Source organism: Seriola lalandi, unplaced genomic scaffold (assembly GCF_002814215.2).
Source record: "Seriola lalandi dorsalis isolate HSWRI2012SDOR001 ecotype SW California unplaced genomic scaffold, Sedor1 jcf7180002054071, whole genome shotgun sequence".
Lineage (NCBI taxonomy): Eukaryota > Metazoa > Chordata > Actinopteri > Carangiformes > Carangidae > Seriola > Seriola lalandi.
Genome location: NW_019524624.1, coordinates 81,432 through 94,186, shown reverse-complemented (window position 1 = coordinate 94,186; position 12,755 = coordinate 81,432). Strand labels below are relative to the sequence as shown.

Sequence of the window (12,755 nt, the reverse complement as noted above, 5' to 3'; positions counted from 1 at the left end):
CCATAATAAATAAATGTTTAAAAAAAAAAAAAAAAAACACCAGTCAACTTTCATCTGATTACTAGATGATTTATTAGTAAATAAAATTAATTTAGATAGCAAATGTAGTATGATGATTTGTGTTGACACATTTCACATATTGCATGTTCATTATTTGAACAGCAAAGTCTGGATTTGGGAATATGATCAAATCTGTGAAAACTACAGATGGAGTTTCAGATTGTACGGTTGGTTTATTTCTATTGCTAATATTTCCATCTAATCTTTATCTTTTGCCTCACTGAATCCTAAAACTTTTTCCACTTTCAGTGACCTGATTTTTTTTTTAAAGGGAATCAGCTGTTTCATCCTCTGTATATGTATATATTGTATATATGTACACACACACACACATATATATATATATATATATATATATATATACACACAGCCATCTGAATACCAGCATTGCAAATATTTATCTTAGTGAGGCTGGCTAACTAAACAACAAGTTTAAATCAAATTAAAATTAAAATTCTGTCCACACAAAACATGCAATTAGTTTGTAGAAAATATGGAGGGAATACAACTTAAATTTGATTTGGAAAATTTGTTGGAGACAATGTACAGTATTTTACCTCACTGAGCCATTTGTCATGCACGAGTCGGTTCAGGAGGTGCTCTGTCTCACTTTTCTTCAGCTTTTTGCTGGTCATGGTGTCTGCGCTGTTCAGGATGTCGGTGGAGGACGCCTTGCCATTCTCAGAGCCCACAATCAGGTCCATCTGAGGTGGAACAGCTCAAGTCAGTCATGACATGATATAGCGGTATTGACGATAATTGTGATATTTAAAAAATGAAATATTGATATTGTGTTAATTATAGATATATGATAATAAAGTGATGGCAAATGTTAGGACTTGTGGATGTTTTGTTTATCAGTTCATCTTCATCAGTTCATCAAATGTAAATGTTCGTTTTGTTCACTTTTGTACGGTTATGGTGACAGACTCTCTCTACACCTCCGTACACTTGTATTTGATTCTAATTTATTTGCCAAAAAAGAGAAAAAACACACAATAAACAATGTTAAAGATGAATTTGATTAATAGCAGTACTATTATTTATTTATTTCAAATTCCTATAGATGTCGCATTAATATCATTACTGTGAATTCTTTTGACCACAAGAATTGTGTAATGAAAATCTGATATTGTGACAGCCCTAGTCATGACACACTTTCTAGTGGGGAAATCGTTTTTTAAAGCAGCTCAACACTGATTACTGCTGACACCTGTTCCAATGCCATGCGAAATTCTGCCCTCTTCAGATTAATTTCTGTATTTTGATATACAGTATATATAACCAGAGTTTACTCAAACATTAGCTGCCACTCAGCTCTGCCTGGTCACTCCTTATTGCAGTTAAGTGATATTATGGGTGGTAGAAGATTGGTGACATGTGCAATATGTGATCTAATGTAAAGACAAAGGTATTATTTTATTATAAGACTATTCCACTGGATTGCAATACTATGTTCATGAATTTCTATTCTTTCAGGTCACTCACAAAATGTTGCTATGCATGAATGTCTCCTTCAGTTAACTCACCGTTTTCCTAAACAGCTCCAGCTCATTGTCGGCATAATCTGATGACATTCTGGTGACGTCAGTCTCAGCCATGTTCACCTGCACAGGATTAGAGTAAAACTGTGATTAATAATGCCTCAGGTGGCTCATTGTACTTTTAACGCAGACAACTGTTTTCTTACAGTGTGGCTTTATAAAGCAGTCTATAAACTCGCTGAATTTCAAAACTTTAGCCTCCCTTTTGTTGTCAGTGGCCATCAGGACAGACAGGGAAAAAGAAGTTTCTTTTGTGACCTACTGTAGTTGTGCTTCACATCCCTAAATCTGTACACTGTGACCACACAGGTTCTTGTCCTGAGATGCTCACTATCTTTACAAGCCAATCAAAATTCTAATGACTTTAAATTATGAAACAGGCCCAGTACAGGAACTAAAGAAACTAACCAAGGCGTAGTATTGTTGACCATTATCTTCAGACATCCCTTTTCTTATCTGCATGAACATGGGCTGCAGCTTTGAGTTGATCGTATCAATGAACTCATCCAGTTTGTCAGGAGTGTACTGTGCTGCAAACATAGAAAAGAAATTATGTGTAACCCCCATATTTACAGTTTACTTGTCCAAATGAAGAGATTTCAACAACCAGAAAACACAAAAACCTGGCAACTCCTGGCAACTTTAATTTCAGATATAACTATGGTTATATGGGCAAAAAATCGCATGTCGGATTTAACATTTACGGAAACATGTGTAAGGCAAATTATTGGCCAAAAACATACATATTTTCAGCATTAAAATTCTGCATGAGATATATGTGTACAAGAATTCACAGTTTATTTAGTTTATGTAGAAAAACAACGGAAATATTCAGTTTAACTTCAGGAATAAATATGAGCTTGCTGATGGTTTGCTTTTGGTATTTCTACGCTTATCATTCAGCAAACTGCACAGGCCTTGACCTGCTATGAATCATGTCTCCTGATGCACTTTGAATTCAGTTATTTGCAATTAAATTATATATAAAATCACTCACTGTTGTGTGTTTCACAGCAATGCTGATAAAGTGTCCTTGCTCCTTGTTCATCAACAATGCCATTGACCATCATGGTCTGTAGAAACCTTCGATGGCTGTCTCCCATCTGTCGTGACATGGCTCAGGTCTGGACTACACATACAGAGCAATGGTGGGTGGATGGTCTTAAACTGTACATGGTGAAATGTTTCTTAAAGTAAAGCACATGAATCCCTACAGAGGCTTCAGAAGATCAGTTAGATTAAGCACAGTTGAGCATGTTTTAAGTTGAATCTTCCTGGATCTTGGGACAGAGAGGACATTTTTCCTTTGTACAAGCTAAAATGCTTAAGACAAAGGACAAACCCCCAAGTGGCTAAATAAAGCTAAAAGTACTGACGCTGCAAATGTCCCATAGCTTGTACTACCGACTTCAATATGATAATAATTACTGGAAATGTAAACACTGATAACTGGCTTTTTAACTCTCAACCACATTGTCAACGTTAAGTTACATTACAACTGAATTCAGCTAACCGTTAACTCTTAACCGTTGACGCCAGCGTAGAGACCTCGTCGGTTGACTTCGGTTATCTGCTGTTTGATCTTACGGTGACTTGCATTTTGAATAATTTGCAGAAAAGAGCCTCTTAACATAAGAGAAGTCATACACAAGTTTACCAGCTCTCCTTCGGCAGTGCGCGCCTTCCTCCCCCTCGTGCTCCTCGGAGATTTCCGGTTGTTTGTGATGCACGGCGAATTACTGCCACCTGTGGCTGTGGAGGGTATATAATCACGTGGAGGGTTTATTGTATCATGGGGAGGGTATCTACCACGTGGATGATATCCCAAGCAAAGTAAAGGTATCTATATTTCTTTAAAATCACAGAACAGCACCTTGGTACCCATGCTCATATTCCCAGAAATGTAAACTCTCCTGATAGTTCTCCAGTGGTAGAGAATAACTGAGTACAGTGACTCAGGTATCATATTTAAGTTAAGTTTAAGTTACTTGTACTTGAGTATATCAATTTTATGTACTCCCTTACATTTTAGACGTAAGTAGTCTACTTTTTACTACTTAATAGTTCATTTTTATTCAAATACATTTCTTAAGATTAAAAAAAACAAAACGTTTTCTTATCCTTTTTGATTTGTGACCTCTGCGGTGTCACTCGTCATTGGTTAGGGGTTTCACCTTTCACCTTCCTTTCAATAGCAGTACTTCACAGAAAAATCAAAGAGGAGAGTATGTGTATGTGTCTATGAGAACACAATGAGAATGCTAAATACAGCATAAAATATTCTCATTTCTTTTTGTTTTGTTCCTTCCTTTTGCGAGATGCTATTTTCTATTTTCAACTTCATGTTATTGGATGGATGTAACATAGAAGTGGTAACATGAAGTCTGGAGCATTAGACCAAAAACCTTGCTGTAGAGACTATGTAAATGTAACAGTTAGTCTGGACAGTCACAGGTTTATTTCCCCTTTCCTCTAAAATGTCTAGTTGTTAGTCCCTTGTTTCCCTATAGTCCCCCCACTGTACTTCCATGTAGGTGCCAGTAGAAACCAGTAAGTATTCTATTGGTACCCAATTCATGATTCATCCAACAAAATTACACTGTATTGCTGTATTATAAAATGTTACTGAAATACTTTGTGGAATAGATTTTGGATTTTGTGTTCATTTCAGTCCCAGTGTTAATAGTTTCTTTCTCTGACTTGTTAAACAGCACACAAAACAACCCAGATTTATTCTAAATGCTTTATTACTCTAACAAATTAAATAAGAACATATAATACAAGGTGTCTGAGTCTTTGATTACAATATAGCCTATTATTAACATTATTTAAATACAGTATCCAATGTCATCGAGTTTTACTGCAGCATATACTCTAATGTTCCTCAACTTTGACCCAAAACTTCGGAGGCTCTTCAAACATTTCAAGTTCAAAAGGTGTCATAAAATAGTCAGGTTATCATAATGATACTTATCAGCAAAAAATAATCATCAGTGTATTTACATACACACAAATAATTCGATTATTGTAAAAAGAATGGAATTAAGGTAATAGTGTGATTAAACCGTTTACAGTACTCTGATTTCCCCTTAAGATGACTTTATATAATTTGTTGTTAAACTGGTCGATGTATGAAATAATCTGTGGCAGTTAATGTCCGTTTTCTGCACTAGTAAAATGAACCAAAACCAATAACAGTAGCTTAAAAAAAACATACAACTGTTATATGTAATTTGGTTTATGGTGACTTTGAAAATAATTTGTAAGAACATACAGTAGATACATCAACAGGGTGTATCAGAGTACTGTCTTAACGTCTTCAATCGAATTATTCATGTTTGTGCAAACACAGTGATATTAAGGATGCATTCAGGAAATCGCCAAAGCTGGAAATGTAAGAACTTAATAAAGAAACAACCACTTCCCAGTTAAAATGCACAGCCCGAGTTAAAAACACTGCTGCGTCCTTGCTTCTTTTCTTTCGTTGGTAAATCCAAAATTTTTTAAATTGCAAACAGGATTGCCTCGGACATATTGACAATGAAACCCCAGTGATGAGATTTATGTAAATGTAAACAGGAGATTTAATGTGCGAAAGTTGCTCCTTTTGTCTGTCCAGTAGGAATAGGGCCTTTATGGTCAAATAAAGCAAGGACAGGGCAATGATCTCAGAAACTGGAAATACAGACACAGGCATTAGTATTTCAACAGTTAATCTATAGTGAACTCAATCACTGCATGGAAAGATTGGGAGTACTGTCCTATTTGCAATTTGTACTTTCTGTAAAATGTTTTCACATCACCAGCCACTCTGATCAGTTGCACTGCATGAATCCTTGACAGAAACAAATCTCTTTGTCATCACTGTCGAGTCAAAACTGAAAAAACAGAATGTGAAATAAAAATTATCCACGATGTGATCAATCCTTAGTGATATGGTTGAACAGCTAGGCATGTGTCAGTCATTCATCAGTTTTGGCCTCCTGTGGTGACTTAATAGCTTCTCCATTTTGCTCTCACACAATCCAACTTCAGCTGTTTTTTGTTTTTTTTTAACCCAAATCTGAGCCCAAACGGGCTCCTTTTTTTAAGCCCACCATTGCCATCACCATCTTCATATTTCTCCAAAGTGCCCTCTGTTGACTCAGTGTGCTTTTTGTTTTCTCAAATGTCTTTTTCCTTTAGTTGGCAGCAGTTGGCTGAGAAAACTCCAAACCTGTAGACATTATGTAAGAAGCAGACATGAGTAAGAAGTAGAGTGAACATGTGACGATGACAAATTGGTTTTTCTTGATAAAACTGGAGGGGATGTTTAGCTGTAAAAAAAAAAAAGCCATAAGGGCTGCTTGTTGTGAAACTGACAGCTGAGACCCAGCAGTTTCCCTCTGACTGTCTGAATGTTACAATCTTGTGTTTTGCTCGTCGGTTGATCTTGTTAACTGTGTGTGTTGTACCTTGTGTTCTAGTGGCTGGTAGGAAATTGTCCATGTGTGTTGATGGAGTGTTGCAACTTCTCCTCTTTGGCCCTTCTGCTGTGGCAAAGCTGTTGAATAACACAAGAGGCATCAATCTGATAACATTCAGACTCATTAAAAACAATATACTACGACTATCTTCTCACAAATTCTGCACTTTAGGCCTCTCACCGTTCTCTTCTCCATGAAGCTGGTCAGGAATTCATCTATGTCTGTGCGCCCCTCCAGAAAGTTTTCAGCTGTCTCCTCCGACTCCTCCTCTGCCTGGTGGGCTGCAACTTTTAACCGAGCCTGTAAAGTACTAAGACTGCAACTCTAGCAGGGAATAAAAGACACTAAAGTAAGAAATGGAGCAACAGAAATGTTCAGTTTAAAGACATGTTCAAACATGTTTGTGTTGGGCTCTTCAACTTGTTAATATTTTCTCCTTAGGCTTCTTTCATTTGACAAGGTAACAATACAATTAAAAATACTACAACGATTTCTCAAAATCAAAAACTAAAGATAAATGTTAAACATAAAATTGAGAGCAGTTCTTTCAAGAGGTGATCAGAAGCTTCCACCCAATAATGTCTATCTGACGTGTGACGAGTGTAGCCTCTTACCTCACTGAGTTCATGCTGTCTCTGCATCTTTGTCTCAAAGGCCATCTTCATCTGAGTCAGCTGTTCGTACTGTCAACACAGCAGACAGACCCCCTGTTCATTAAGCTCCTAGACAATGACATGAATATGTTTGTTGTGTGTGTGTGTGTTTGTGTGTGTGTGTGTGCATTTAAAAGAAGACGATATAAGAGCGAACCTTGTAGAGCATTTCTTGTCTTTTCCCTTCCAACTGTGGTTCCATCTGAAGATTTCTCTCTGTAAATGACAAAAAGAAATGTACAGGTCTTTGTAAAGCTCAACTTCATTAAAACTTCTCTTTCATGACTGGCCTATGAAGCAGGGGAGGAACTTACTAGCAATGTCCACTATGCTGGTGACCAGCTCTTCTTTATCGCTGGTGACCTGCTTGAGCTGTGGCAAAGTCACAAAGAACTCCAGCAGCACATCCTCGTTTTCAGACATATCTGACAACTGGGTCAGACTGGTGTGGGACGCAGTGGGTAACAGAACAAGAGAACAAAGACATCAATGATGGACACAAAAGAATGTTTCCCTTATCTCAAACACACATTATAACCTGCTTCAACAATGATCAAGATATTTTAAGTTGACAATATTTTGGAATACTTTACTTCATGTCACAGAGTTCAGGAAAAGACTCAGGAATTTCAGGCATCTTGTACATATGTCCGTTCAATCCAGCCTGAGAGAGACACAAGTATTGTAAGCAAGTCACATTCTTTAATGAACCTGGTTTCTATGTAGACACTAGATTTGTCTAAACCCAACAGATCAGTTTCAGGAAAAGATATCTAAACTGCAAAGTCCAGCCTCTTCCGTTGAATGAGCTCAACCATAGCTGGATATATTCAGGCTCTACTGCTTGTTTTTATCATATATTTTCTTTATCAGTCTTGGAGAACCTTAATCTTTGCAAATTGCCAAAAGCTTGACTTTGCATTTACTTTTCAAAGCACTGAAGCTAGGGGGTATGTTCCATGTTTACAATACAAATAAATATGTAACTACTTCAAAAGTACCTTGATGGTCCCCAGTGTGTGTGTGTGTGTGTGCAGTCTAGATGGTACCACCCCACTTGTGTACATTATCCATCATCCGTGTACCTGTGAGTCTCCAGTGGGTACAGGCAGCGGCAGCTCAGATATCAGTCCATACGGAGCTGGAGCACGAGGAGGCCCGTGGGGACTATCGACCCCTGGGTGAGGCATGGGAGCTGGAGATGGACCTGGGCCTTGCCCAGGAGGCGGCGTCTGGCTGGGACCCACATGACGAGAACCATAGTGGTAAGCTTGAGTGGGGTAGGGAGCGATGCCTGATGGCTTGTACATACTGTTGCGATACAAGGGGATGGAAACAAGATCAAATGTATTTTTAGAGAAATTAAGAGCCAAAAATATTCTTTTTTTAACAAGCTGGCTCATTATTTTATTCATTTCATTCACCATTATTTGAATTACTATCCAAAATAGCTAAATAAGACCCAGGTTGCCAAACACATGAGTTTTCTGTTCTAATGAGGATATAGTGAGACAAGAGTGTCTAATATTCTCCATGAATGCAAGTTTAAACTCACTATGGAAAGCCAGCAGGACCAGAAGACATCAAGGCAGGAGGACTTTTCCAGAACTCGTCCAGCAGACTCTGTACGACCTTACCCAGATCTGAGTGCATCCCAAACTACAATGTACACAACAAGACAAACTTAATTAAACTAACAAAAATGAAATAAGTGGATTTTCTTAATGGAGAAAACAGAAAATGAGAAACAACCAGGTAAAAAACCACTGATGTTTCTACAGCTGAGTAACACTACAGTTTTACTTGATTACTGTAAAACCCAGCAATCAGACCCCCTCTCATCTCCACACTGTCATCTCTGTTGTGATCAGGGTTTTGAAGTATGAGGTTTATTCATTTGTGCAAGTAAACAACACATCTTAGCTTCAGAAACCTAAGTAAGCCCTTTGGCTTTGGTTCACAAATGAGATATAATGCTGGGATGTCGGAATCATGAATAGAGGAGATGGAAAACCAAACTACACTGTATGTTTCTTGTAAACATAATATCCAAAACACTTTATCTGCTTGTCAAATAGTCAGAGCATTATGACTGAGGCTGCATTAAGACAGTTTTTCTTTACTATTCGAGGTCTTGTAAAGACCCTCTGTTCAGCTGTGGAAACCACCTTACTTCAGTTTCAGTTTGATTCAGATGTGATTTAATTATTTGGGATACAACTATAAGTAATGATCTTTCCTTTCAACCCAGCCCCTGTCAGAAGTAATGACCCTGTGCTGAATTTTATTTTCAGTTTCTCTTGATGCTTTACACATAGTGAAAGTATGAAAATCATGTTCACAAGTTGAGGTTATAGTTAACAACACTGAAAGAAAAGTTGTTACTGAGTGACAACGGTCAAAATCATGTCAGCTCACCTCTACCACTGTTTTAATCGTATCACAAAATCATAGTACTACTATTGACTTTGATCAACACAAGAATAACTGTAAAAAATCTGTTTTAGTGTGCACATTAGCTTACATCATGGCCATCTACCCAGCCAACAAAAAGGCAGTGAGAATAGTGGCTTTCTTGAAGGTTTCATATCGTAGATCTAAAATAAATACACCCATTGATATCCTTCCCTTCACCATTCCTGGAATCTCCTCAAAAAACAAACTGGAAACCACCAATTTAACCAAACCCATCAAAAACAAAAAACTAGACGACTACTTACATTAGTGATGAGGGGACTAGTGATCATGGTGCCATTATTGCTGTCAACTAAATGATGACCAACAGGGGGGTAGACACTAACCACCGGCTTCTCCTGAGGGAACTGAGGAGGTAGCAGACTGAAAGAAAGAAAACAGCAAAGTATGCCAATTTATATTAATATTGTAATATGGTATTATGGCAGTGTAACATGTATTTGTCCCTATAGCATAGCCCTATATTCTCTGAGACTTCACATGTGATAAAATTGGAAGCCTCAGCATCACTGGAGGAACTCTGGTAAAGGTTTTCACTAACAGCTCTTAACAGCATAAAGAATTTGAATAGCTCATGCTGTGAGGACTAAAGCCAGTGCCACTGTTGAAGTTGCTAACTGGCTTTTCTTACTTTCGTAGTTTTTCCTATCAAACAGTCTAGTGAAGATATGACAATTTTAATCTCGCTTCTGTTATAATGCTTGTAGTCCTTTGGATTTAGTTTCATGAACAAAACACTGGGTTCACATCCTCTTCTTACACTCCTCGCTGGCATAATTTGTGAGTTGCTGATAAAACATACTTAAATCCTTGTGCTCTAATGCATTTTGCTTTTGATTGATCCCTGATATCTATAAGTTTGTTTGGAAATAAAATAAATAACAAAATTAAAACAAGTTAAAACCATCTACAGTAGCTGCTTCACCTTATATTAAATGACAATTTCATGTTTCTTAATAATAATTAAAACACTACAAGTATGTTAGTTATAAATAGAGAACAAATTCAATGACCTTTGTGTTCTGTGGTTAATTAGTTATTCAACCATAGTCAGAAATCCAACCACATCAGTGGCTGATGTACAAAGTGACTGTGAAGTACCTCCTGCTTTTGATACTCTCACTCTGAGGCTGTTTGTGCAAAGACGTACTCACATGTTAACACTAATGGTGGAGTTGTTGACTGTGAATGGTATTCTATACTCCACATCCTTCTGGATCTCTGCAAGGCTGTTGAGAAAGAGAAACACAGGTTTGCCAGGATATGTAATGTTGAATTTGTAGTCATAGTTGGCACAAATGTTTTCTTAGAATTCTGCTAGTTTGGAAAGAGAGAGAGATTCATTAAAAGAAGAGACCTTTAAAGCCTATCATCTCTGAGGAACTTTTATCTCTTAGCATGACAACATAACACAGTGAGATGGCATAATAAGTAATTTATTCCTACAGAAGTCAGATATGGTCTGTTGAAAGCTGCATGTCAAGAAGCCCTGGCCTTACACCCTGTCCTGTACGTAGTCTTTGAATTCTCTTTTCCCATCCACTTACTCCTTAACATCATTGCCATGCCATGATTAGCATTCCTCACAGCACATTAGCCATGTGGTCTCTACAATCCCATGAACTGCACTTCCGCAGCAAAAAAATAGTACCATCACAAACATGTGTAATCCAATTTCTGTCACACATACACACAGCATACATTACATCAGGAGGGTGACTATGATTTAAGGCATCTGGCTAACAAGAGATGTTAGAATAGTCTGTCCATGCCACCAGTTTATGTCTAACTCAGTAGAAAGAAAAAACAAATATGTCACTGAGATGACAGGGCTCCTTTGTAAACAAAGGCTAATACTTTAATCCCCACGTCTAATAGCAGCCTCCTTCTAAAACTACATGCGTGACAAGTCCAGTCGACAAACACCGGAATGATCACAGAACATGATCAGCCGGTCATAGCTTGTATCACAAACCCTAAAAATAGAAGCTGTAAATGTCACTTAACTTAACTAGCTAGCCAGCTAGCACGGCGCCCTGGGAAACCACATCTAGCTCGTTAGCTATGAGGAAAGGTTGGTAATCACCACCCGTTCAACACACACACACTGAGGGATGTCAAAGCAGTGGTATTGTTTTGATATATTAAAAGAAAAGCAGGGACAAATGTGATCGAACACGAGGCTGTGGTCTATTTGTTAGCCTGACGTGTTTCTTCTGACTTCACTGTGAAGTGGCTAGCTACAAGTAAACATCAGCTGTGTACGTAAACCGAGTCAACATGGTCTACTAATTAATGTTAGTTAGTGGCCATGAAACACCGTGTTGGCCATATTCTCAGCTTGAAAAGACAACGTTTATGTTATGAAGCTAACGAGCAGCACCAGGGTCTGGTTTTAGGTTATCGGTCGGCGCGCACATTACCTGGGATGAGCGGCTTTGAGTGACTCGATCTGCCGCTGTCTTTGTTGTTGTAGGCTGTTCAGAGGGAGAGGTCCGGAGCCTTTGGACAGGGGGAAAAACCAGTTCATCCTCTCCTGGCGACCAACCACGGACTGAACTTGGTGACAGAGGCTAAAGGCCGACAACAGACGACAACGAAATGCAAGGGAAAGTGAGCATGAAGAGCGTACGGTGTAGAGATTTCTGGTGCTAACCCCTGTTAGCTGACTAACGACACGGTTTGTTGTCCACACGAGGCTTACTTTGTAGTTACGTTACAAAGTCAGATAGCATATCCCCATAAGTCGGATAAAACAACAATTCCGTTGTATCTCCACGGGTTTGTGTAATTGTAGCACTGTCATTAACATTGACGAAGCGAGAAATAATTACTGCTCTAGGAAGACAACAACCTTGCGGGTAAAAGCTTGATCAACTTATTTACGTAATACGTCAAACGGCAATTTACGTCAAGCGCAACTTCCTGTTTTCAGCATGATAAAAACTGTAAATATAAAAATGTGATTTGTTTTTAAATAGACATCGAATTTGAAATACACTGTATATGATCGATTCAGAACAAAATGAACATTAAAACTAACATCAAAACAACTTAAAAATGTTTATGTTGTAATGTAATTGCAATGTAATTTTTGTATATAAACCCCGGACTTCAGAGAGACAACGGACTGCATTTTATTTATTGAGTACATTTTTATTGTTTATAGTTTACTGCCTCTTTTGCATTATGTATTGTATATTGTCAAAAAGTTAAAACAACATTTTCCACTTATGTATTAAGACGTTGATGGTTTTTTATTTTATTTTTTAAAGCAAAGGCTAAATTCCTGTGACACAGATAATAATATGCATAACGTATAATATTATTATAATTATAATAATAATAATAATTATTATTATTATTATTATTATAGTAACGGGATAACCAAAGGCAATATTTCTATTGTCTTAGATTGCATTGTAAAAAAGTATGCCTCATACAGCTGAAGAGATTTAACATTCAGTGATCAAGTTTAGTGGAATATTACACAGAGATTTGGTGTATTCAAGTTATATAAACAGGACTGTTAAGTTGAATGGGAGATCCTCAACCCT

The 12,755-nt window shown here is 37.6% G+C and overlaps 2 protein-coding genes across 6 annotated transcripts in view; both read right to left on the bottom strand.

Moving 5' to 3' along the window:
* The window catches only part of nsmce1 (NSE1 component of SMC5/6 complex), a 6,281-nt gene extending 2,954 nt beyond the window's left edge, over window positions 1-3,327 (bottom strand). Inside the window, exons 1-5 of one of the 5 annotated variants that reach the window (XM_023403218.2) lie at window positions 3,262-3,327; window positions 2,602-2,733; window positions 2,013-2,134; window positions 1,590-1,667; window positions 618-764 (exon numbers count right to left, since the gene is read on the bottom strand). In XM_023403218.2, the coding sequence (XP_023258986.1) occupies window positions 618-764; window positions 1,590-1,667; window positions 2,013-2,134; window positions 2,602-2,719 (465 nt within the window). In that variant the 5' untranslated portion in view covers window positions 2,720-2,733; window positions 3,262-3,327. Of the gene's footprint in view, window positions 1-617; window positions 765-1,589; window positions 1,668-2,012; window positions 2,135-2,601; window positions 2,734-3,117 lie in introns of all 5 variants that reach the window. The other 4 variants (XM_023403220.2, XM_023403219.2, XM_023403216.2 and 1 more) reach the window with 4 other exon arrangements.
* Window positions 3,328-4,333: 1,006 nt separating this feature from the next.
* vps37a (VPS37A subunit of ESCRT-I) lies at window positions 4,334-12,079 on the bottom strand. Its single transcript, XM_023403229.2, has 12 exons — window positions 11,622-12,079; window positions 10,353-10,427; window positions 9,444-9,561; window positions 8,279-8,382; window positions 7,809-8,034; window positions 7,317-7,387; window positions 7,038-7,165; window positions 6,881-6,939; window positions 6,685-6,753; window positions 6,251-6,394; window positions 6,059-6,147; window positions 4,334-5,820 (listed from the first exon to the last, which is right to left on the bottom strand). The coding sequence occupies exons 1-11, from the start codon at window positions 11,726-11,728 to the stop codon at window positions 6,067-6,069; spliced, it is 1,182 nt and encodes a 393-aa protein (XP_023258997.1). The 5' UTR covers window positions 11,729-12,079; the 3' UTR covers window positions 4,334-5,820; window positions 6,059-6,066.
* Between the last annotated feature and the right edge of the window lie 676 nt (window positions 12,080-12,755).

Bases quoted from the DNA above. Each gene is read 5' to 3' on its own strand.
- vps37a (XM_023403229.2), bottom strand. From the start codon at position 11,728: ATGAACTGGTTTTTCCCCCTGTCCAAAGGCTCCGGACCTCTCCCTCTG. The intron at 7,166-7,316 runs GTAAAGTATTCC...GTCCCACACCAG, and splicing joins CCTGAACTCTGTGACATGAA to TCTGACCCAGTTGTCAGATA. The intron at 6,395-6,684 runs GTAAGAGGCTAC...ATTCCCTGCTAG, and splicing joins GACAGCATGAACTCAGTGAG to AGTTGCAGTCTTAGTACTTT.